The following is a 24605-nucleotide window of genomic DNA, read 5'->3' as shown; positions in this document are numbered from 1 at the left end:
AATTATTTTTGAAGGAACTGGAGAGTAATACTGGATCCCACCCTTATTCCACCTAGTTACTAAAGAATAAAGTGTGGTGATATTTTTAAATTCTATTGCAGAATAATGGTGTATTGTCCATCACTGATAATGATGGCAAGGTTTTCCTCATCTGATAATCACTCATAGTGATTACCTAATAAAAGGACAATCCTTGGTACTATGAGAACCTCTGGTCAGTCCAGAATGTAAGCAAGAATTGAAATGTGCTATATAAAGCATCTCAGCTTGCAAGTGACCTTGAATCTGCTTCCTTATTGCTGAAGGTTGGGATTGTTCCATGGCTACATTCCCAGTCTTCATCAAGGGGTTGCTGGTAACATCAATCTTAAACACGAGTCTTTAAAACTATTTTTGACGTTGGCCTTGAACAAGTCTAATAATTTCACTTAATCACCTCTGTTTTCACACAAAAACTGGAATCTAGGCTGACTTCTAATTTTTCACTCTTATGAAATCCAGCCACAGGTTTTCTGTCTGCCATCAAATATCTGGAATCACAATTAGATAAAATATGTCAGATGCCCTGTGACACTCAGCCATCTTTATTGTATAGAAGTTCATTTTCAGCTTAGAGTAGAATAAATTTTGTTTGACTCAAAGGTCAGTCTTTGGGAAGAAAAATGAGACATGTTTGCATTTGCATATTCAAATATGCAAATTGAATGCATCCAATTTGCATTATCTGTCTCCTAATGAGAATGACCTTTCTGCTGATGGGAAAAAACAATTGAAATTGGGCATGTGAAACTTATGGAAGAATGTGAAGTTCCAAATCTCTAACAAAACAGGCCAACTGCTTGCTCCTGTGAATTAAAAAATAGTCAGTGTTGTATTGAACCCCAAATCCTGGTGTTCTTTCATCTTTAGGGACACCCAAGTTAGGTTCAGTATCTGAATTTTGCTGCTCAGATATATCTCTAGTAACACTTCTTGCCTGGCACAACTTCCTCTTCACCATCCTTTATCAAGAACATCTTAACAGTTCTCCCACCACTAATGTGGCTCAGGTTAATGCCACAACATGTTTATAATTATTTTGCTTTATGGAGCTTTAAAGTTCAAATAATGGGTGACTGTTACTACAGCAGAGCTGAAACTCAGTTACATGTGGTCTTTGGTCCTGTGTAGATCAAGTTTCTTTCAATACTGAACCTGAAACGGAAAGAATCCACGATCAATTTACCAAAAAAGGAGCATTAGGATCACATAGCCTGTGTTGTTTTACTTCTGTGAATGCCAGAGAAGGAAATGAGTCCTGCAAATAGGCAGCTCATCTGTAAACTGGTATCATCATCACTACTGTCATGTATTAATATACATTAATTACCTTCTTTACTAGGAAAAGAAATATGTATGTATGTATATATATATGGTCAAATTACCAGTATGCTTCTCTTCCATTCAAGCTTCCTCTTTCTTCTGCAGAGCTCACCAGGGCAGTAACATCTGCACATAGGTAACAGGTCTTAGAAGTGGAACCACTCACATGCAGGACTCAGGACTAACTAAAGAGCTTGGAATTTAAACAAACATCTTGACATGGGTTAGAAGCAAAGGGCACAGTTGTTTATTCTTGTTGTCGTTTCTTTTTCATTTTGGTGCTGCAGGAGTCCCCCATTAGGGATCAGGGCCTCACATTGTGAGGATTTATTTAAACATTTAATGAAAATATGGCACCTGCAGTTAAGAATTTACAACCACAATTAAAGGATGAAGAATAAAACTGTCTCTTCAATTGATTTCTGTAATCATAAAATTCTAAATGATACTAACATGTACCTCATTTTAAGTGTGTGTTTTCCTATGGTTATGTACAGGAATGGGATGCAGTAAGCTTAACACTGCCACTCGGGAAAAGCACCCAGACAGATGTGGGTTGTCCTAAAAATAGACACTTTACCTTTGCCACCAGCAAGCAAGGAAGAAATTTTCAGAGAAAAAGAAAATTCAAGCTGTACAGAACCAGTCAACTCCCTAGGCACGCACATAGAGTTGTGTAGAGCTTTGTTCTTAATGTCAACTTACTTGTTAGCATGAGACAAACTGTTTCATTAAAAACAATGTAATTACACTAAAAGGGTTTTAGTAATTGTTCCTGTTTTCACCTGTGTTTCAAAATCTATTTCATACTGGGCACAGGTGCAAGTGCTTACACATTGGGCAACAGAAGGACCAGCAGTAGTTGTTGAATAATGAATTCTCCTTTAAAGCAGCATGGAAAATAACTGTCCTTCCAGCAGGCTATCTTGACACAGTAATTTCTGTAATCTGCTAATGGTGTGGTTTCATAACTGATTTAGGGTGATCTTAGCCTGTACTGCTGCTGGAAGGAGCAGTTCTCTTCCCTTTCCCACAACTAGCTACCTCTTTCTGTAGCTGAATCAAAAATTAACCCAGTCCAATTAAAAAGCTTCTCAGCTTCATTCGGATAAAATCTTGGATTTAGTGGACTGTGACAAGAGTCCTGCTGTCAACATGAAGAAGGATGAGGAAATGCATTACTTGGACAAATGCATGGCAGGTTGAGGTTGACCTAAAGTAGCTGCAAAACTGCAGTTTGGAAAGATGACAATTACTCAAAAGGGATGTCAGCAGGCGTAGGAGTAGATTAGGGTGGGATCTGGTGTCAGATACGTGCTGGGCAAAAGTTGTGTAAACATGGGGTTACTTAAGGTCATGTGTGCATGGTTTTGTTTTGCTGCCTTGTCCTTTGCACAGGAGTCACCTAACCAGATATCTGCAAGGCAATTGCCTGCAGCTAAGCCAGTCATGCAAGGCTGCCTTTTAACCATTGAGTTATGGAGTATAAGGCACTGACCATCCTGATTGAGAAGCCCCAGATGAGTTTTTTTCCTCTATAAATCATTATTTCTCTCCATTTGACTGTAAACAGAGAGCAAGGTGACTGGCTCTGCTGTAGACGTACCCAAACTAAGGAAGATCTCTATCTTGTCTGTCAGGCTTAAATCCATGTGGCTATTTCAAAGTACTCTGAGAGAATGGTCTGTAGCTAGAATGGAGCAGGCACACTCCACTGCTGCACTCTGCTTGTGGTCAGGTAAGTAGAGCTCCTAACAGGAACTGTATATGAAATTAGTACTATATTATACATAATAACATAATGCATTACAGGAAGTGAGATTAAGATGTAGAATGGCAACCAATATGTATAAATTGATACCATAGTTTCAGCACAAGTTACCAGATCCAAAGCTTGCTGTCATCCTGGAAAGACCTACAAAGACTGCATTCTATTTGACTCACACACGTATCATATTTTTGCCCGTTTAAAAAAGCCTTCAGGAAAAACTTTCAAGTTCTTTTTTTAAGCAGTAAGGCTCTTGTTAACAGCTAGGAGCACCTCACTGAACTGAAAAACCTGCTGGAAGTTGTCCCTGAGAGCAATCACCTTACATTCTGTATAAAACAGACAGTGTTAGCAGTGGGATGAACAGTAACACTGCACTGCACTACTGGTGCAACTGCTCCTGTGTCAGTGGCACAGCACTTACTCTTGCCAGTGTTTCCACTTTTGCAGATAAATGGGCAGGTAAAAGGTGATTTTAACAAAGTAACAGTAACTGTTTATTTTAGGAAATTTGTTGAGTTCAGCCATTCACAAGTATTTACTCCAGAGTGTCACTGCTATCTCCAAGTATTCTTTTTCTAAAGTTGCCTTGTCAGAATCGAAGAAATAGCTAATAACAAATAACCTTCAGGGAACAGAACTACAATTGGTATATTAAAGCAAAGCAATTAAGAACAAAGGAGAAGGAACAGAGAGAAAAGGAAATGTCCCTTGGTATGTGTTTACAGCTTTTTTGATGAAAACTGCCTTTTAAATGGAAATAAAAGTGTTCTTTAGATAAGGTCAGTGCTTAGCACATAGTTAAGTCTCCCAGAGACATTTCTTGGCACAGAAGCTTTGATTATATAAATTTCATGCAGGAAATGCAAAGTGCTGTAATGTGAGACTCTGATCAATGGTACTATTTTGATTTACAATTGTGTTTTTTTAAACTGTGATGTGCACAAAACACTAATTTAAAAGCTCATTTTAGTTGCAACCTACCTTTTCCTTTTAATAACAATAAAGTAATGAGATTGCATTTTTTCAGTCATCCTTGTGTCACGTATTAGATAATCTCCTTATAGTTTAAAACTAAAAATGCTAATGGATTGGGGAAATGGGTTTCTGCTTTCACTCAGCATATCTGTCTTTTTTATGCTTGTCTTTTGGATCATTTATCTAAATAACCTTCAGTACCCACTCCTTCCTTCCAATGAACTAAAAGATATTAATGATTAAAATCGGTGAACACATCTTCTCCCTGCTCGAGTTTTGCCATCTGAGGTTTCCACTTCCAGCTGCTTCTTTTTTTGGAGGGGAGGGGGGAGCTACAGACATCCCCTTTTGAGATATTCATATGGTTACTTCCTATTTTTTCTCAATCAAACAGCCTAAATTATTTTAGACTAACGTAGATCTCTCTTAATGAGTGTCACCAGTGAGCATGGACTGAAGGGACATTGATTTAGGGGATTAAAAGAGAACAATTACATGAAAAACTCAAAAAACAGCTTTTGGTCAGCAAATCTGTTGGGGCAGCCCCACAAAGGAGGTAATAAGCCCCTCAAGGGTAGGTGCTGTGGGTGGCAACTTTTCAGCAGACAAACCTGGAGATACAGGAGGATATATTTGTGTCTCAGAATTATGGAAGATAACTCATTTTGTTGTTACAAAAGCAGCATAGAGAAGATAAATGAGCAGCCCAAGATCAGGTACAAAGACAGTGAAAATTGTGGGAGAAAGTCCCAGACATTTTTCTAGACTCTTGGTGTAGTTGGTTTTCATCATGACTCACTTAAGCTGTTTAAAGACCAAGATTTCAGAAATTGCTTAGCACATAGACCCTGGGGCGGGGGGAAACCACCTCAAAACAAAAAAACCCACCAAGATTCTAAGCAACAGGGATGTATCTTCAAAACACTAAGGAAATCGCTTTCATCATCTACAAATATCTCCTGAAATAGGACTGAAGCACATCTGAGAGCCAACAACTTTACACTGCCTTGAGACTCTGGAAAATGTTTTCCAGAGGAAAAGTATCCTTTCACAGACAATCTTTCCCAGCAGACCAAATTTCAGTTCTGCTGATCCCAGTGGTGACAGTATGACATGGAGGGAAGCAGTACCTCAAGTATGTGCTGTGCTAGAGACTCACAGTAGACTCTTCAAGCAACTTGCACAGTTCTGAGGCTCTCACTGGCTGGAATAAATTCATTCTGGCATGAAATTTTTAGTCTGCAGAGCCAAAAAAGGCTTTGGATTTAAAGCCATATTCTTACATGAATCAGGCTATTTTCTCAATTGATAAGAACAAAGAACAACCTTTATGAGCTCAGTCTTTCTGGTGCTGCTTTGATACTTCCTGTGGCGATGAACATTCTCAATAGCTGCAAATTACAAAAGAGCCAGAATCTACCTATGTGCATTATGTAGTCACTAAATCACATTTTCATGGCATGTGGGAGGTGACCAGGAGACAATAGCAGACAGCAATTGTATTCCACTCATTCTGCTGAGGGGTGAGAAATAATAATCCCTGAATATAATTTAATAGGAAAGGAAATCTGTTAGCAAAGATTATCTCAGCAGGAAGCAACAATTCTGTACGAACTCTCATTTCCAGTGAATTGTGCCATTATGCTCAAATTCATTGTAAATGTGAAACCTGCCCTTGTGGCTTGTTCTTTGCTGTGGGATCACTGTCAAAACAAGGAACAATTACAAAATGTTCCCTCGATTCTGAATTCCTATTTGGTAAGTGATGCCCATATGATGCGGAGACCTAAATGTGAAATGTGTAAAATGGAAACTGTGTTTCCTCCCTTTTCTGATATTTAGACGACATAGGAAATTTGGAAGAGTCATTGGCAGGAGTTTCTAATTTATTCACATTTTAGATCCTAAGAAGATTGTATTTACCAGGTACTCGAAGCCAAATTGGTAAATATAAAATAATAAACCACAATATTCTGGGATAGTCTCTGAAATATTTGTTGTATTTGTTTTGATATGGCATCATTAGATTTGAATGCAGGATTAGTTTATTAGGAGATAATAATAATTCTATTTGTGTATTTTTTTGCAAAAGTAGCATGCCCATTTTCACTCAAATTGGGGATTATGGAGCTCAGCAAAATACATGTTTTTCATATTTTGCTTTGTGACATGAAGCACTGAAGAAGGCAAATATTGGCATTTTCTCTCTTTGAAGATACATGAAATTTTGCATTATTGGAAAGCTCTGTTGCCCCAAATGACAAATTACATGATGAGACAGAAGGAAGATGCAAATCTCAAAGTTTTAAAAGCACCTAATATTTTCTCAAATTATATTCAGCTGTATTTATCTTGCATTCTGGCATGCTGCTGGATTACTGTTATCAATAAATCTATAAATAAGATGCAAAATGCATGGAGCCATCTGTGCATGAATAAAGAGTGGCCCGGCAATAAATTACAGTATAATATATAGTTTAAAATGTAGCAAAGGGAATGCCTTGACAAATCAATGCAACGAATCTTGTCACTGAGGGTGAAAGATTCATTATGCATCACCCTTGAGAAGGCTAGATTTCTGAGGCATGGGTCATCTAGGACATATGATGTAATCAGAGAATATGGAAAAATGCATAGAAAGACACAACTAATCTTCAGAGTAATAAAGCCATATTAAATTTTCAGGTAAAATATAAGTCCTGTGCAGTACTTCATTGTCCAAGAGAGGACGAACAAAATGAATTGCAACAACGACAAACAAAATGAAGCCTGACTTCCTATGGATTTGGTCCCTACAGGAGATTCAAGACCAAACCTTTTTCTGAAACTGGGTCATATGTGCTGGCTTTCAGTTATGTTTTTCTGGTGTCTGCTGAGGTCTAAGCTCATGTGGTGGCACTTTTTTCAGCCGAGAAATTCTTTCCTCTGCCCAGTTTTTGATGAAACTGGGGGAAATTCAGTGTTTTAAGAAACTCCAGGCATCTGCCAGACATGACTGGAACCGACACACACCCAGCAGGCTGCATAACCCCGGAGCACAGCAAAGAGACTAAAAATAAGACCAACCAATTGGTTTTCCTGCTGACAACAGCAAACCTCTGTGGGACATTTAATTCCTGCTGATCACATAGACGACAGACAAGTTGTCACTGGCTGTGCAGAGTGGGGAGGATACATCCCTGTGGCAGGGACACTTATCCTGCACCCTGCTGCAGATGGAAATGTCCCAAGAGCAGCCAGCACTTCCACAGAGAGCGTGGACGTTGTCTCTGGCACGCTCAGGAAGAGACACCTGGCAGGGTTGGAAGGGGCTTAAAATGTGGGTCTGGGCAGGTGGAGGAGAGGCCGGGATTCTGGTGCGTCTCAGCACCTCCAGCAGCGTCAGCAAGAGCCTCGTGCCCAGTGGGGGCCTTGTGACCACAGCCAGGGCTGTGAGAGACAAATTGTTCCAGTCCCTGGCGTAAGAAGATAGATAGACAAGCCTTATGTTTTCTTTCTGGAGCGTGTCCAGAGAAGGGCAATGGAACTGGGGAAGGGTCTGGAGCACATGTCCTGTGAGGAGCAGCTGAGGGAGCTGGGGGTGTTTAGCCTGGAGAAAAGGAGGCTCGGGGTGACCTTATCCAACAACTGCCTGACAGGTTGTAGCCAGGTGGGGGTCGGTCTCTTCTCTCAGGCAACCACTGACAGGATGAGAGTCTCAAGCTGTGCCAGGGGAGGTTTAGGTTGGACATTAGGAAGAATTTCTTCACAGAAAGGGTGATTAGACATTGGAACGGGCTGCCCAGGGAGGTGGTGGAGACACTGTCCCTGGAGGCGTTTAAGGAAAGACTGGACAGGGCACTCAGTGTCACGGTCTAGTTGACATGGTCGTGTTCGGTCATAGGTTGGACTCGACGATCTCGAAAGTCTTTTCCAACTTAATTGACTCTGGAATTCTTAAATACATATATGCACAAAAGGGAGGATCTCTACTGGTGTGAGGTCACAACGGTCCCTTCCCTTCAGAGCTGGGGCCGCCTGAGGCACCGCCCAACAGGGGGCGCTGTGCCCGCCATGGCGGCCGCGCGGCGGAAGAGGCGGTGCGGCCCTGCCCCAAGATGGCGGCGCCCAGGCGCGGCGTGGCGGCGGGCGGCACGAAGGGGATGAGGCGGCCGGGGGCTGCCCGCGCCCGCCGCGGCGGCAAGCTGGACCGGCTGCGGCAGGCGGTGCACGACTTCGTGCAGGCGGCCGGCGACCAGCCCCCGCTGGCCCTGCTGAGGGACTCGGAGAGGCAGAGCCGCAGGAGCCGTCGGGACGCCAGGAAGGAGAAGCGCAGGCTCAAGCGGAGCCGACGGCGACGACTCCAACGCGGGGAGTTGGTGGAGGCTTCCGCCGACCCGGACAAGCCTGCTCCTGCCAAGCCGTATTCTGCTAAACCCGCTCCGGCCAAGCCCGCTCCGGTCAAGCCCGCTCCGGCTAAACATGCTCCAGCCAAGCCGGTTCCTGCCGCCCGCCCCGCAGCCCCGACCTCGCCCGCCGCCGGGAAGCAGCGGCCGGGTCCGGTGTCGGCACCGACATCGACAGCCCTTTCGGCCCCCTCGGCCGCCGCCGCCGCCTCGGCGCGGAAACGGGCCCTGCTGGAGGCCAACGAGGAGGAGGAGAAGGAGATCCGTCGGCTGGAGCGGCAGCTGGGGCTCGGGAAGCGGCGCAGGAAGCAGGAGGGGCCCGCGGCAGAGCGGGTACCGCAGAGTTTCCTGCGGGACGGGCTGGGATACGTGCTGGGAGCCCTGGGCACCCGGGCCGGGCTCAGCAGGCTGTGCGAGAGCAGCGACGAGGAGGAGGAGGAGGGAAAGGAGAAGGAAACCAAGCCAAGGCCGCGAGAGCGCCCGCCGAAGCCGGAGGGGGACGAGGAAGATGAGGAGGAGGAGGAGGAAGTGAAGGATGATGAGGAGGATGAGGAAGACGCCTCAGCCCCCTCCGAGGGGGATGACGAGGAAGGACAGTGGGAGAGCGAGAGCTCGTCCTCATCCCCCGAGGACGGCGAGGAGCCAGAGGCCAGCGAGCCCCTGGAGCAGGAGGAGGAAGAAGAGGAGGATGAGGTAGGAGAGGTGGGATGTTCGCCTCTGATAATACAAACCTGCTGCTCAAAGGACATGCGGCGACCAGAACACAGAGCAGAGTTACATCGCCTCTGTAAAGCACAGGTGTTTGCTGTCCAGTCGGGCCACGTGAAGTGTTGTCCTGGTTCAAAACCGCACCTGGCCCAGCAGCAGTGTTGACTTGAGAGGTCTGCCAAGACCTAGGGACAGCTGATAGACATGGAGAGCTGATAGACACCACCCCAAGTCAGGATGGTGGCAGGTAATACCTAGGACACATGGGATCTGGAACTACTCTGGCTTTAGAGTATGAGAATATCCTTAAGCGCTTCTGCTGTGGGCAAAGACAGCTTGTGTTAAAATTAGCATCTGTCACACACCGAAGTGTTACTTCTAAATGATCCCAGAGGTCCTGCCTGTGTTAGTTCTTGTAGCATGAGTGGAGGAGAGGAGGTCACACAGCCCTCATGGCACTAACCTAAACTGTCACTGATAAAACCTGGGGAAAACATAGGATGTCAGGTTTTAGTAACCATAACTTAAAGAAGATTTCATGTATAGGGAAGAGGGGCTTTCCTGCTGTCAAGTTGGTCATAAAGGGTAACTTCTTGCCTGCTTCTTTTCTATATTTTGTTCCTTTGGCGTTGGTTATTAGATAGTAAGATTTATCTTTAATTTCGGTATATTAATCTTAGATAGAAATGTATGTTGGTGTTCAAGTATTTAAGATCCTGGTTTCATCTGGTATCTTATTTTCTTCTTTTCCTGGTAAGAGTCATAATCACAGTGCTACAAAGTATGTTCCCCCTCAAGTAAGGAGAGCTCAGGAGACACTAGATGACAAGAAAAGAGAAGAATTGGGAAGACTGAAGAAAATGGTGAATGGCCTCATTAATAGGTAATGTAATAAGGAAAGTTGTTAATCTTTCTGGTTCAGTGTGACAGTGCTCATCAGTCAAAGCCAAGTGACAAGGATGTGACTTTTCTCTCCACAAGCTGATTTTAAGTTGGCAATCATGTCTGCTATTGTTAAGAATAATTATCTGTGTTGATATAAATTCTTCAAAATTAGTCATTATAGACATTGAAAAATCTAGAAAATAAATTTAAGATTGGGCAGAATTCCACACAGCAGTTGCCTGCAAGTGGTAGGTATAATTCACTGTCAGTTGGAATATGCTTACAAAAAACCCTCAGTGTGAGCTTTAACTCCCTCCCAAAAAAACCTCTGTTTTCTTTTTTTAAATTATTACATTTCTCCAGCACTTTGACTGAGAAGGAGCAACACTTTCTAAATTCAAGTCCTTCAGAACAGAAAAAATAATTAACATTCATTTTAATTTTAGAGTATTTTTTAAATAAGAAATCTAATGGCATTTTATCTCTTATCTGTAAAATGCAGACTAGAGTTTGTTCAGTCATTCAAAATTTGATACACCTTATATGTTACAGTAGGAATTATTTACGTAGTTAATTTCTTCTGTGATGTGCTATAGTTACAACTGCTAAGCACAGTGTGTTTTCTTAATAAATCTGTTCAGTGTGACAGTAAGCACACTGACAGTGCTTTATAAGTGCTGCTAATGTGTTTTTACATGTAAATATTTTTTAAAAAGCTACACCAGAATTAAATATATTACTTTTTTAGTTTAATGAACACAGAAAAATACAAAAGACTCCTTCCAGTCATCTTTTCAATCTTCAATCTTTTCTTAAGCCACTCTAATTTCTCTAAAAAGAATTGTTGTTTGCTGGGTAAACTCAAAATTGTGGAACTGTGTAAAGAGAAGAGAAAGTGAACAGCGGATTTTGTTTCTGCATAGGTTGAGTGAACCAAACTTGTCCTCCATTAGTGGACAGATGGAGGAGCTCTACATGGCCAACAGCAGAAAGGACATGAATGACACTCTGACAGATATTCTCATGAACGCCTGTGTCACTGCGGTTGCCATGCCTACGAGATTGGTGATGGAGCATGTCCTTTTGGTTAGCATTCTTCATCACAATGTAGGAATTGAGGTAATTCTTGTGTCTGGCACTAATTTTGTTTAATAATACACAATGTAGAGTGTTTTCCTTGATGTTTTGTTTTGATTTCCGTGTCATTTTTAAATGCGTGTCACTAAAAAGCATCTTTAGTTGAGTTTCATCAATAATTGTAGCTTATTTGCAAGGTGTCCACAAGTGAAAGGGTCCAAGTCTGTTGCTTTGTCTGATTTTATTTCCTCCATGATTTACCACTGGTCAGCTTTAAAACCACCATTTTATCATCAAAATCTTTCTGCATCCAGGAACCAAAAATTTTTAAACTTCAAATTCTCCCCCCTTCAATTGCACTAATCCATTTCTATTCTCTTGGGTATGTGAGGGTATTGATTTTGAATTATGTGTATCCAGATAAGAAAAGTGTTACAGTTACAGAAGCCCTTTTACATTGGTGGAAAAAAGTTCTTTTCTAACCCAAATCATCAGTGGAATTAAGTAGGTATAATAATGCTCCGGAATATAAAAAAATTCAAAAAGCATGGTAGTTTTGGGGGGAGTTTTCTTTTGTGTTTTTAAGCCTGATGAATAATTGAGATAAAATCTCTCTTGCTTACTGTTAGGGAAATGCTGAAGCTACTGATGTCAAAGATTTTAGCTAATTTCAATTAAATGTCTGTCAGGGAACTGAGATGCTTCAGCACCATGTTCCCATCAAATTACACTTTTTTTTTCTACATCTCAATGCAAAAGGTGTATGGATGCAAGTTCTTGGGTTTGTCATATAGTGGCCTGAATGCTGGCTCTGAAACCCTATTAAATATCAGATGGATGCAATTAACAGGAGCTCTCTCCGTGCAGCCTTGAAGCTAAACTTTTATTTTGTCACTCTTCTGCTTGAATGGCAGTTCTGACTGGAAATATAATATAATACTACAAAGCTGTATTAAGAACAGAATCAAAATCTTCTCAAAGTTGAAACTTTACAAAATACCTGGTGGTGAGGTTTAGATACAGATATACTAATAGGTGTCAGAAATAGGTAGATGATATCCAAACTGTGTTCTGTACCACTGGCTTGGTTACACAGCACCTTTGAATCCAAGACTGAAGTATTTAAGTTTACTATAAAACACCATTATTTTTTCTGTAAAATAAATGTAGAATATGCATTACATGAAAGTGTGATGGTACGGCTGGATTGAAGATTAGGTTGAGCAATGCAGAAGTTGAGATTCCAGTAGCTGTCTTTATACATTTGTGCAGTCATTGGATAGTTAAAACCTGAGCTAGTCAAGGCTTGTAATGCAAGTCAGTGCTGCTGCTGAGACTCCTGGTTTTCATAAGAACAGTCAGCAGATTTTAGCACCATAATAATGGGTAGAGTCTTGTTTAGCAGCAATGTTTTGGTATGCTTTCTAATTCCAGTCTTGAGCATGAGCCCTCTCTTCAGAAATACAGAGATTCCAAAATTTCTTTTCTAAACTGTATCATTGACAAATGGCTAAGAATTATCCCCATTTCAAAATCAGCCTAAGCTGTGAAAATTTGGTATTTTGGGGGTTGTTTCACAATATTATTTTCTATCCTTCTGTTAAGGATTTTGTTCTGGAATGCTGAACTCAGTGATGTGTTTGGGTTTTGATATACAGCTTTTACTGGATGAATGACTAGCAGTAGCAGCATGCTAGCCTGACAGCTGGAAAGTTGCTTATATCTGTCCATGAAAATTATGTAAACAAATGCTGATGTATGTGTACTGTAAATTTATAACATGTTTTTCTTGCACAGGCTTTAAAAGACAACTGGATGTTATATATGAAGTGTAAATAACATAAACTTCTTTGAAAACATCACACCACTTAGATGTTTGTGCATGCAAATTTAGAACATCCATAATGGTTGAAAGGAGCAACAATATTTCTTTAAAATTAACAGTGGCAGTGACCCAAAAATAAATGTTTTACAGATGTCTGTAAAATCTACTTACAGTTAACTGCTGGACTTTTTTTTTCTCCCTTTAATGGAATTATTGCCAGGTCGGTGCTCACTTTTTGGAAGCTGTGGTGAAGAAATTTGATGAACTCTGTAAAAGTGATGCTGAAGGGAAAGAATGTGAAAATCTGCTTGCCTTGATTGCTCATCTCTATAACTTCCATGTGGTTCATTGCCTGCTGATCTTTGATATTCTGAAAAAGCTTGTTAGCACTTTCACTGAAAAAGAGATTGAGCTGATTTTGTTTCTTCTGAAAAACGTGGGCTTTTCCTTAAGAAAAGATGATGCACTGGCTTTAAAGGAACTGATTACCGAAGCCCAGAGGAAAGCAAGCACAGCAGAGAAGAAATTCCAGGATCAGACTAGGGTATGTGTGTGTTTTTAAGGATTTTATCATCTCAATAGACTTTAATAAGTACCTGGATACGTTACTTAAATTAGAAAAATATTTTCTGCTATGTTCTACTTATGTTCTAAATTACCATTAGCGTTTGGTTGTTGCATTCATTTATTTGCATTCTTCTTTTCTGTCTTGCTCTGTTAGGACACAGACACCAAAATGCTTGTGATGGTGACACAGCACTGTTTTATGTCTTATGCAGTGGACAGGGCTTCTGTTTGATGATACTTCGTACACTTCAAAAAATGGTCACTGAGACGTGGTGTTTGACAGATTAAGCTTTGAGTTGAAGCTTGTACACAAATTAATATAATAGGGGTTGAATTAAACATCCATTTGTATTCACGCAATCTAAAACCTTTGTTTCCAGCTGAGCTGCTTATTCTCACAGAGTTGTAATTTCAAAGTACACTCTCTACTGTATTTAATAAACCCACAGCACATAACCCACAGGAACATTTCTTTTCCCGATAGGTTCGTTTTATGCTGGAGACTATGTTGGCACTAAGGAATAATGACATGCGGAAGATCCCTGGTTATGATCCTGAGCCAGTCGAAAGACTCCGCAAGTTGCAAAGAACACTGGTGAGAACTTTCTTGGCATGTGTAGCCCAGTTATCCTTAAACCAGGAGAAATTATCTGTATTGTATGTTGGCTTGATGGACTGTAGTATTTTAATTCATTTAACAGTCTGAAACTGGTGGATAGAAATCACTTCTTATATCATTAACTGTTATCTCCTTGTCCAGCCTTTGGCAGGACAGTTTGAGAAAGGACATAAATACTTAGCCAAAGACTTTGCCACAAAGTCCTATAAAAGGTATATGAAAAAGATTGTTAGATGTTTAATGACTGTGTAAAAGAAACAAGTCAATATGACAGATTCTGGTTTTGGATGCACACACCTGCTCCTTGCTTCACCAGAATTATTTTGGAAGTCTAACACTTCAGAAAAGCTGGATGTTCTTTCTTCTTGGTTTTGGGTTTTGGTTTTTTTTGTGACAGAGGGCAGTTTGTCTAGAACAACCCAGTATAAAAGGGATGAAAGTAATTTATAAGTGCTGGATGTGCATATTAGGATAATAGGCCAGACAAAAACAAGCTAGGTAACCTAGTTTGTAGAATTTCCTCTCTTAAATTTTCATGATCCTCCTGATACACTTCTAGACTCTTTTGTTGAAAATTCTTATTTTGTTCAAAGATTTTAACATTTTTGTTATTTGAACTGTACAGAACTTAAGGCAGTTTCTTGTGTCATTTTATTTAATCCCAAGTGTTCAAAAGGAAAACCGTGACCAGATTGTAAGGTGCTGTAAATCATCGGTATCAGCATTGTCGGAATTCCAGTCAAATTTTGTGATTGGAAGATGGCTACTTTTTAATTTATTATCTCCTTTTTAAAATGAAAAAAATATCAAGAGCTTCTACATGTAGATTTAGCCAACTTTCTGAATTTCAAAAATTACAGCATGTGGGAAGCTTGTAAATCCTCTTCAGGCTGCTGACTGAAACAAAGATTGGGCAGGAAACATGGGAAGACCTTTATGGAGATGAACTTACCTGTTTAAAGTATTTGTTTAAAAGTAATTTTAAGTAATTAAAATATTTGCTGTTTTCTTTTAAAAAAAAAATGTTTCAACAGCAACAAGGCTGGTGAAGGGACTGGAGCATAAGTCCTATGGGGAGAGGCTGAGGGAGCTGGGGTTGTTTAGCCTGGAGAAGAGGAGGCTCAGAGGTGACCTTGTCACTGTCTATAACTACCTGAAGGGAAGTTCTAGCCAGGTGGGGGTTGGTCTCTTCTCTCAGGCACTCAGCAATAGGACAAGGGGGCACGGGCTTAAGCTCCACCAGGGGAAATTTAAGTTGGATATCAGGAGAAAATTCTTTACAGAGAGAGTAATCAGGCATTGGAATGGGCTGCCCAGAGAGGTGGTGGATTCACCATCCCTGGAGGTTTTTAAACGCAGATTGGACGTGGCACTGAGTGCCATGATCTAGTAAATGGACTGGATTTGGACCAAGGGTTGGACTCGATGATCTCGGAGGTCTTTTCCAACCCAGTCAATTCTATGATTCTATGAAATGAAAGCTTTTGTGTTGGTTTTTGTTTGTGTTTTGTTACTCCAGGTTCGCAGCAGTGGTCCGGGAAGAGACACTCAGCTCCGCGTCTCCCTGGAATCTCTGCTCAGTGCCGATCAGGTTGGTCGGTGGTGGATCGTGGGGTCATCCTGGAGTGGAGCACCAATGATCAGTGATACAAACAGCAGGACTCAGCAAAAACTGCATTTAGGAAAGGTAAATCCAGGCAGTGCTAGTTACAAGTCTCAAGTGTTTGTGATCTTTTGAAGGTTCTTCATACAGGTGAATAAGTTCATTTCAGAGCCCACCAAAAAAACTTTCACGGGCACTTGTAAGGCTGTAAATTCTGCTGTTATGTTTTTTAAAATGTACTGGTACACTTCACAAAAGCTGTTACTACAAATATTTTGGTATAGCTTGCTGTTTCTTATCCTGTGGAATTGCAAAAGTGAAAGAAGAGACTTGATTTAGAAGTGAATTTGCTAGTAGTGTTGTCTGTCTGTGGCATATATCCAAGCTGATTCTAAAAGTAATGTGGTGAGATGGTCATGGTGACTTACATCAGAGAAGCACATCTTAAAAAATGATTGGCACAATTAAAATGGATTAAAATGTATTTCCATATTTGAAAAAGCTCCTGATGATGCCCGTGCCTCTGGACAAAAGCTCAGGACCTTTGGATTGCTGATTCATAGTTTACTGGAGAGCTTCATTAGTGGTATTATTCAAGGCTGCACAGAAGTAGCTTTCTTAAATCAAGCATAATTCATAACTATAATAGCATATAACCTTATTTTCAGGTGAGTTCAAAGATAATGGAGCTTGCTCGGAAGCAGAGAATGAACACTGATATCAGGAGAAGTATTTTTTGTGTCTTGATGACAAGCGAAGACTTCATGGATGCCTTTGAAAAGCTGCTCAAGTAAGTACAGACTAGAACAGAAGACAACCCAGAACTAAAAATAGAACTGAATGGGTTGGAAAAATAGCATTAAATGGGCTTAAGAGCATTTAATTGATAATACAATTAAAAGAAGTGAATAGCTAGGGATCCATGTAGGGTGAAAGGGTAGGAGAAGGGACCAAAACCCTGTTATAAGGGCTAATGGGGGCAGGCAGAACTGACTGGCAGTCAGAGGAGAGGTGTAGCCCCTGTTCTTGTCACTCACTGCTATAACTGTGATTTACAGCATCTTTTGGCATAAGGAGCCTGTGTCTTTTTGCATTGGAGCTGTGTCCCAGTCCAGTGGATGGAAGGCTGTTGCAGGTTTATTCCCTTACAGAGACGGACCAAAAGATCCTGCAGAACATCTCTTGGTTTTGTAGCGGGATTTCCGTGGTTTCTGTACTTCTGCCACTTCCTTGACTTCTTGCCACCTTGTTAAGCCATCTTGTAGGGCTCTGCCCATACTTGCATGACCTGATAGTGTTCTAGTACCTCCACTTCCCTCTTGCAGAATTTATTAGCTTTGGCTTTGCTCCAGGGTCACATTTCACATTAAGACCAGTTTCCTTACCAGTTGGCAAACAGCTCTTTAGAACAAGATGTGATCAGGGAAAAGCTCAAACTAACTTATTCTTTGTGTTTTTTTCAGAATATTAATTGTAAGAATATTAAGTAAGTGCAAAGGGAGAGATCAGGTCTGAACTTTTCTGTCACAGCCTTGTAATTCAAAGGAATTGTTTTGCCAGGGTGGCATGCAATTATTTAATTTGCTTACCAAACCAAAACAGACTTTGTAATAAAGTCAACTAATATTTGATTAAATGCCACTTCTGCAAAACACAGCTTGGATTTAAGACTGTGATGGAGTCATTCCAATATCTTAATATGGCCTGTTCAATTAAAAGAAATTAGCTGCTGCTGCTGCAGTTCTTGCCAAGACCCGGTAGCTCAATTTGCAAATTGGGTTTGACTCTCATCTGTACTATTTAAACTAGTACACAACTCTGAATACATACAGGCTTGGCAGAAAAACCCTCTGCAAATTGCCTGGTGTGTGTTGGTAAGGATTTTGTACAGCAAACTCTGAGAGGGGAATTCCCTAATCTGCCCACATCTGGCAGAGTATAGTGGAAAGTACACAGAACTGTCAGTGAAGGAATTAATTTCAATGTGAACATGTGTTTCAGAGTGTATGGGAATTTATATTCATATGTTTGATGTCAGTCTCATGAGGAAGAGCATATAAAGAAGTATTTTAACTGTTCTTGTTGATTGACCTTCTGCTAGGTCTGCTGGCAGAGTTGAGGTGTGGCTAAAGGATGATTTAAACTATTTAAAATCCAGGCTGCTATAGTTTTGCTAGTCCTTCTCCTCCTTACTGCAAATGAAAGTAATTAGTTTGAAGACAGAACAGTTCCCTGAAGTGGCTCAGCTTGTGATTGCAGAGGAATCAATGTAAAGGGAGGGTTGGGAAATCACTGGAGACAAAGAGGAGAGAGAGAGAGACTTGATCTTCTTCATGAGCTTGAAAGGCCACGCCTCCTTCACACCCACAGTTTCACTCAGGAGAGGAAGTGAATGCTGCTTCAGTTCGATGGAGAGGCAGTTTTAAAAGTTATTTGATAGAGATAAGAAATGTGAGAGACTTTGAATCGCAGAAGATATTAACACTTTTTAAGAGACTCACTTATCCTGTTGTAGTGGGCTGTGTAATTCAGGATAGCGAGTATCTATGGAAGTGATTGTATCTACTGAAATAATTTGAGCTGACTTTTAAAAGGTGGGTTTGAGAATTGCTAATTTTGATCTGAAGGCAGTGATAGTCTTGGACTTCAGCTGGTGACAACTAACCCACTTAGAGGCAGGTTTCTGCTGGCAGTAAATAACCTACTTCAGAGGCAGTTATCCCATTTAATGGTGGGAAATTCTTAAAGCAATCAACACATACAAGTCTGTGGGAATACTGTAACTCATGAATGATTTAATTGGTGAGGTTGGTTGCAGATTCTTTATCAGATATTATTGGGTTTATGAAATCTGTACAGGTTTATGGTGAAGCTCAGCAGTGAAAGACAGTCCAGACTCTTCAAATTTAAATACTTAGGAATGCTAGGTCTGAAAAGATACAATACTCATAGTTCTATGAAAAAGTGAAGGTAAGAACAAAACTGAATATCCAAGTGTTGTTACTTGGTTACAACTGTCTGGCAACATGAGTATTTCCTAAATAAGCAAGTTATGATAGAAGTGATGATAAAGAAGGAAAAAGAGAGTGTACCAAGTTAGTAATTACAGTGTAACTTCACGAGTCATCTATTAAAAGCATGTCCAGTGAAAACCTGTATATTGGTAAAAAGCCCTTTTAGTTGCTCTGTACTAAAATCAGACGGAACTTGGCAGATGAGGGAGCAGGTGAGTTATATCACAGACACAGCACTCACAGTGATGGTCTCTTTTGGAGAAGCAGACTTCTGAGTTTTCACTGCTCATTAGCAATCAGCCTAGAAATCATCACAGATTTTCCTATTGTAAAACCTTAAATTCTGTGGAGTTTTGGCTGAGCCAAAACAGTATTTTTCTCTGTTAATCTGGTGTGTCTGTGATCAAATGCAATGCAGATGTCTGGAGGTGTATACAAACGAGGGGTAGTAGAATCAAGCAATGACAAACTACTCTGCAGGCAAGTTCCAGTGGAGTCAAACCTGGTTAGAAAGTATACTTGAGTTGTACTAATGCCATGTGAAACTTGAGCTTGAAGCAATGAGAAGAATTTTGTTTGATATTTTTCAGATTATAATACGAAGCATTTTTCATTTTAATTGGTTTTAATGCTGCCAAGCATTTGGCAGCCCTGGAAGTTAAATCATATAATTCACAGACCAGGTGCATTGCCAGTTAGTTACAATTCCCTGCCAAAGTGTCTCAGCCCTCCTTTAGACTGGAAGGCTGTTCAGTGCTTGGCCTTCATACAGAGGCAGCCAACATAAGTACTCATAGATACCGTTTTCTTCAGGCTTTTTTCTAAGGTGCTTTGAAATCACTGACTGCATCCTCTTAGGCTGCTATCAAACAAAAATGGATTTCAAGTATGATGGAGTTGACCTACAGATTAAAAAAATTCATATCACCAACTAAGTAGGAAAAACATCTTAGAATATTTTCTTATCCCTGCTAAGTACCACGGAAGTGAAGCACCCTGGATGTGTTTCTCCAGACAGGCTTACAGTGAATCCAAAGGCTGTTTTTCCTCCCATGGCCATAGGTACAAGTGTGAGATAACAGCAATGGGGCCCTACAGTTCTTGTTCCACTGTTTAACCTTTGTAGTGGTATCTGTGCAGCAGCATTTGCTGCAGTCCTACTGCTCTGCTCAAAGGCACAACCATAGTAACTGTGCCCTCTCCTCTATTTTAGTTCATGGAGAGCTACAAACATGGAATGGGCTACCTTTCCTTCCCCCAGGGAGTGCTTACACTTGCATCATTCCACTTCTGTCTGTTAAGGTCTTGCTCTTGCAGCCATTCCTTTAACACCCATAATACTGTAGCATTTCCACATTGCCATACCAGGATATTGGTTTAGCTCACAGTCCTAAATTTTTGAGTCCATTCAGTATTTTAAAAGCTTCATAAGAACTTTATAACAAGTAAAATTTAATGTGATGTTTGGAGGGTTTTTTTAAAGTATTACTCTCAGATGTCGACTGTAGGTCTTACTTTGCATCAGTAATTTTTTCCTTACTAAATGATTCTCATTCTCTTGCTAAATTTTAGGCTTGGACTGAAAGATCAGCAGGAGAGAGAAATAGTTCATGTCGTCCTGTACTGCTGCTTACAGGAGAAGACATTTAACCCCTTCTATGCATTTTTGGCTAACAAGTTTTGTGGATATGAAAGACGATTTCAGGTAAAGAAAAATCTATTCCTTCTTTGGTTTAGTGTCATGACTGTGGTTAGGAAGACAGTTATTAAATACCTGAGGATGGATGTGTGCCTGTTAGGATCTTGATCCCAGGGAAAAATTCTGCTGGTATAGCTGTGCAGTCAGGAAGGCATACTTGTGGTCAGATATGAGTAGGAAATAAAATGACTACTGCAGAAGGTTTGCTTTCTTCTGTTTCATGCATTTTAAAAGAATTGGAACAGTCTGATCAAGCATTTCTGTTAATTAACAGAGGGCTCGTAAAGAATAGAAGGTCAAAAGGTTTGTTATGTTGTTACTCATTTAAACAGCTGCTTGATTTGTAGGATTTTTTTTTTTTACCTTTGACCCCTAGGTGACATTTCAGTTCAGTATTTGGGACAAAATCAGAGACTTAGAAAACCTGTCAGCTGCTGCCATCTCCAACTTGGTTTCACTGTTGGCTCACTTAATAAGGACAAAGTCACTGCCACTTTCAGTTCTCAAGGTTGGTGTGTCTCTTTCCAAATCTTTCTTTGTTTTCCTTCCTTTTTCTAGTTCTGTGGAAGGTGTGTTTTCTCTCTTACCTAGATGGTACTTTAGCTGCTTATGCTAAGACAAAATTTGTTTTAAGCTTAGCAAATGATTCCATTTGATTACAATAATGCTGTCATTTGGGGAAAGGAGAACCTGTGGTGACCCAGGCATACAAGGCAAATCTACAGTTTTAAGATTGTTTTCTTTAGAGTATCCAGAGTTGGAACTGAGGCTCCTTCATTAACAGGCTTTAGCAGTGGATTTTGTGCTATGATTTTTAGCTGATGTTGATTTTTATTAGACAAGAAAGGAAATCTGCAGAGCATCTGGATTTCAGAATGGGAAGTCCATAGAATCTTATTATAAGAATAGTTGAAATTAAACAGGCAATTAAATGGATTGTCCTAGGTACTTATGAAGTATTTACCTAGTTGATAGATTACATGTGGTGTTCTGGTACTAGTAGACTTCTATTCCTTAGAAGATTCTCTGCTTTCCTTATTGATTGGCTTTTGGAGGCAGCATTCTCAGCTAATTCTTCTGTGCCAAAGTCAAGACTCAGTATATGCAGAGGCCAGTTGGTGTGCTAAGAGCTGCTCATTTGCTGTTCATTTAGAAGAGAAGACAGCTGTTTGAAATACTTGAATTAATCTAATTCTCTCCCTCTGCCTACCAGGTAATTGAATTCAGTGAGCTAGACAAACCCAAAGTCCGTTTCTTGCGACAAGTATTAAGCACACTGTTAATCAAAGCAGATGCTGAAGAACTTACTGACATTTTTATGAGGTAAGTGATCAGAGAGATCTCCAGGGAACCCTTGCTGGGGAGTCATTAGGAAGATAAGAAGTTTGCTTATTTTGTTTGGAATTACACGGTGCCTTTTCCACACATCAACCATCCCTTAAAAGTCAGCTCTCCTGGGTGAGTGCAGGAAGTGTATCACTTGTGTGTTGGCACAGGCTCTGACAGAGATGCAGCATAACGAGTGTTACACAAACTAAAGCTTTCAAATATTCAGTGTATCATGTTGGTGAAAGGATTTTCATGAGCTCTGTAATTACCTGCTTCCCCTGTTGCTGTACCATCTGTGTGCAGTGGGATTCACTCTGCCAGCAGTCATTGCTAGGAGGTATCTTAAGAAGGAAAAATAAAGTAGTACTAGTGAGGGAAAGGTTTGGGGGATTTCTTTTGGGGGTTTTTATCAACACTGTCTGAAAAATCTTATTTTTGATATGGGACTGGGTGGCCTGGAGAGGCTGGGAAATCTCCATCCTTGAAGATGCTTAGGACTTGAGTGGATAAGACTTGCAATGTCACATGAAGCGAGAAGAAATTAGGTGGTGATCTTTTAACACAAGGAAGTTTGAACACAGTGTTTGCCTCATTTTTTGCTGTAATGTAATTGTTTACATAAAGCAAGTCTGAGGCTGCAGTATTCTATTTTATTGTTGAGGGCCAGTTGTATGTTGAGTGTTTGGGCTGTTTGCCAAACCAGACTTGGTAATTTGAAAGCCTCTTCAATAAAGCTCCTTTTATAGGTCGGGTTTTTTCTATGTCTCTATTTGAAGAAGATGAAGAAAATTAAGAAACTTCTGAAATGGCAGTAGAGTAAATAATATTTTTTATCTGTATCTTTACAGGGTATCAGACAACCCCAAACTGGGAATGCTACGGGAAGGCTTGAAACTCTTCCTTACCCACTTCTTACTGAAACATGCACAGGCCCAAAAGAGTGCTGAAGAAGCTAGCTTGATAAAAGAAAGAGTTGAACTAGCAACCAAGGCTTTGGAGGCAAAAGAACCCAAATTGAAGCTATAGTTCTGTTTTTCTGATAAAACATGCAGAAAAATATTTCAGATCCAAATAATTGAGAATGAGGAGGGCCATTTTACTCTAAAGGATTCATTTTTTTATGTAAATAATTACTTTGCTCTACACACTAGTGAGAGGTTTAATTGAAGGGGATACAAGGCCTTTTTGAAGAAAGGGAAAATGTATTTTTGTCATGTCCCTTTTTGGTACAAGTGCTTTGTGTTGATAGTTGGTATCTGGAGAAGAGGATGAATTTCTCTTCCATGATACTCTCAGTCAACAGCAGTGTTCTGCACTGCACATTCTAACCTTTTGAAATTGTAAAATAATGGCACCATAAATAATAAAGAAGCAGCCTTAACTAAAGGCACTTGCCTAAAGAAAGGGGCCACTAGATGGCACAAGTACTGGTGAGTCGGTTTGGGAAGAAATCAACTTTTTTCTTAAAGTGTTGGAAGTTATTTGCTAATTCTGTGAATTGTTTCCCTGACTCTTGGTCAGGAAAAAGATCTTCAGTTGGATTCAAAGGTGTAAAGCGACTTGAAGATCTGACTTTGCCCAATTATATTGGGTTCAGACATCACAGTGTAGTTTTATTGCATTTTTTTAGCCTGTTTTCCACACCTTTAGAATTGGAGTTGCCTAATCACTTGTGTAAAAAAGATAAAGAGTATCATCAATATGAATATTTAATAAGAGAACATCTTCTTTAAGAAATTGCTTACATCTTCCAATCAGATGTTTAAAATAAATGGTGTACATTTCTGTATAACACGCTGTTAATGGTTTGTTTCTTTTGTCACCTTACCACTACACGTTAAACTGCCATTTTTCTAAATGCTGTGCTTTTTGTATTAGTTTTACTCGAGCTGGCCTGGCAGGAAAGGAATGACCTTAAATTGGGTGGGGAGGGGAAAGTACTTTATTGTCTGCAGTGTCTATGTACATGATCTACTTATGTTGGAGCTGTTGGCCCTATTTCTGTAGGCAGGCTGGCCTCTGGTGTTCAGTAGGCCACCTATGGTGCCTCCTAATTGCATTTGATACCAATTGATCTGTCCCTGTTGGGAAAAATTATTTTTTAATCCAGTTGTTGAATGTAGAATCCTTTGCTTGCTCAGGTGTGTGAGTAATGTTTTCAGGGGGAGTAGTGCTTCCCCCAGGAGCCAGGGAGCTGTTTTTCCTCACCTTTCCTCTGTGGGGAGCAAGGTGTTCTGGGAGCAGAAAGACCCACTTTCAAAACCCCAGGTTACACTAGCCAGGTAACAACTAACACAGAAGAGAATTACTATCAAAAGAACAAAGCAAGATGCTTTTTTCCTCATCTTTCATATCATTGGCAGCTTTTAAGAGTACAAAACTGTCCCATTTCCCCTCAGTTGCATCATAGATGCAACAAGACAAAAGAAAAAAAAATTAAGTTACAATATTTCTGGAATTCATGCCAATTAACAGAAACATGGGCAGCAGCAGAATCGACACTATTTTGATGGCTACAAAAGTCACAACTTCAGGCAGTGTGAGCTGCCTTAAAACCAACCACACCAAACCTTGTATTTAAGTTTTGGAGCATGGACTCAGGAGAAAATCTGTGCCAGCCCCTAGAAACTGGCTGCTGTGGAATGCATGGGAGTCAGTAAGTAAAAAATGCTCCCCCTAGACTGCAGTAGCCACCTAATTAATTACCTTTTCTGTAGGAGTTTAGGTAGACCCAGCGTGTGAACATGTTTGTGGTTTAATAACACCTAAATGGAAACACATTTCTC

General features: G+C 40.5%; 1 protein-coding gene across 1 annotated transcript; it reads left to right on the top strand.

Moving 5' to 3' along the window:
- Positions 1-3057: 3057 nt before the first annotated feature.
- NOM1 (nucleolar protein with MIF4G domain 1) lies at positions 3058-23600 on the top strand. Its single transcript, XM_027648423.1, has 12 exons — positions 3058-3100; positions 8114-9186; positions 9960-10084; positions 11010-11205; positions 13209-13532; positions 14040-14150; positions 15694-15861; positions 16446-16567; positions 20364-20496; positions 20867-20998; positions 21704-21813; positions 22668-23600. The coding sequence occupies exons 1-12, from the start codon at positions 3058-3060 to the stop codon at positions 22843-22845; spliced, it is 2715 nt and encodes a 904-aa protein (XP_027504224.1). The 3' UTR covers positions 22846-23600.
- Positions 23601-24605: the final 1005 nt, after the last annotated feature.

This window comes from Corapipo altera, unplaced genomic scaffold, assembly GCF_003945725.1.
Source record: "Corapipo altera isolate COAL_440 unplaced genomic scaffold, ASM394572v1 47, whole genome shotgun sequence".
Classification (NCBI taxonomy): domain Eukaryota; kingdom Metazoa; phylum Chordata; class Aves; order Passeriformes; family Pipridae; genus Corapipo; species Corapipo altera.
This window is presented reverse-complemented; position numbering and strand designations above follow the sequence as displayed.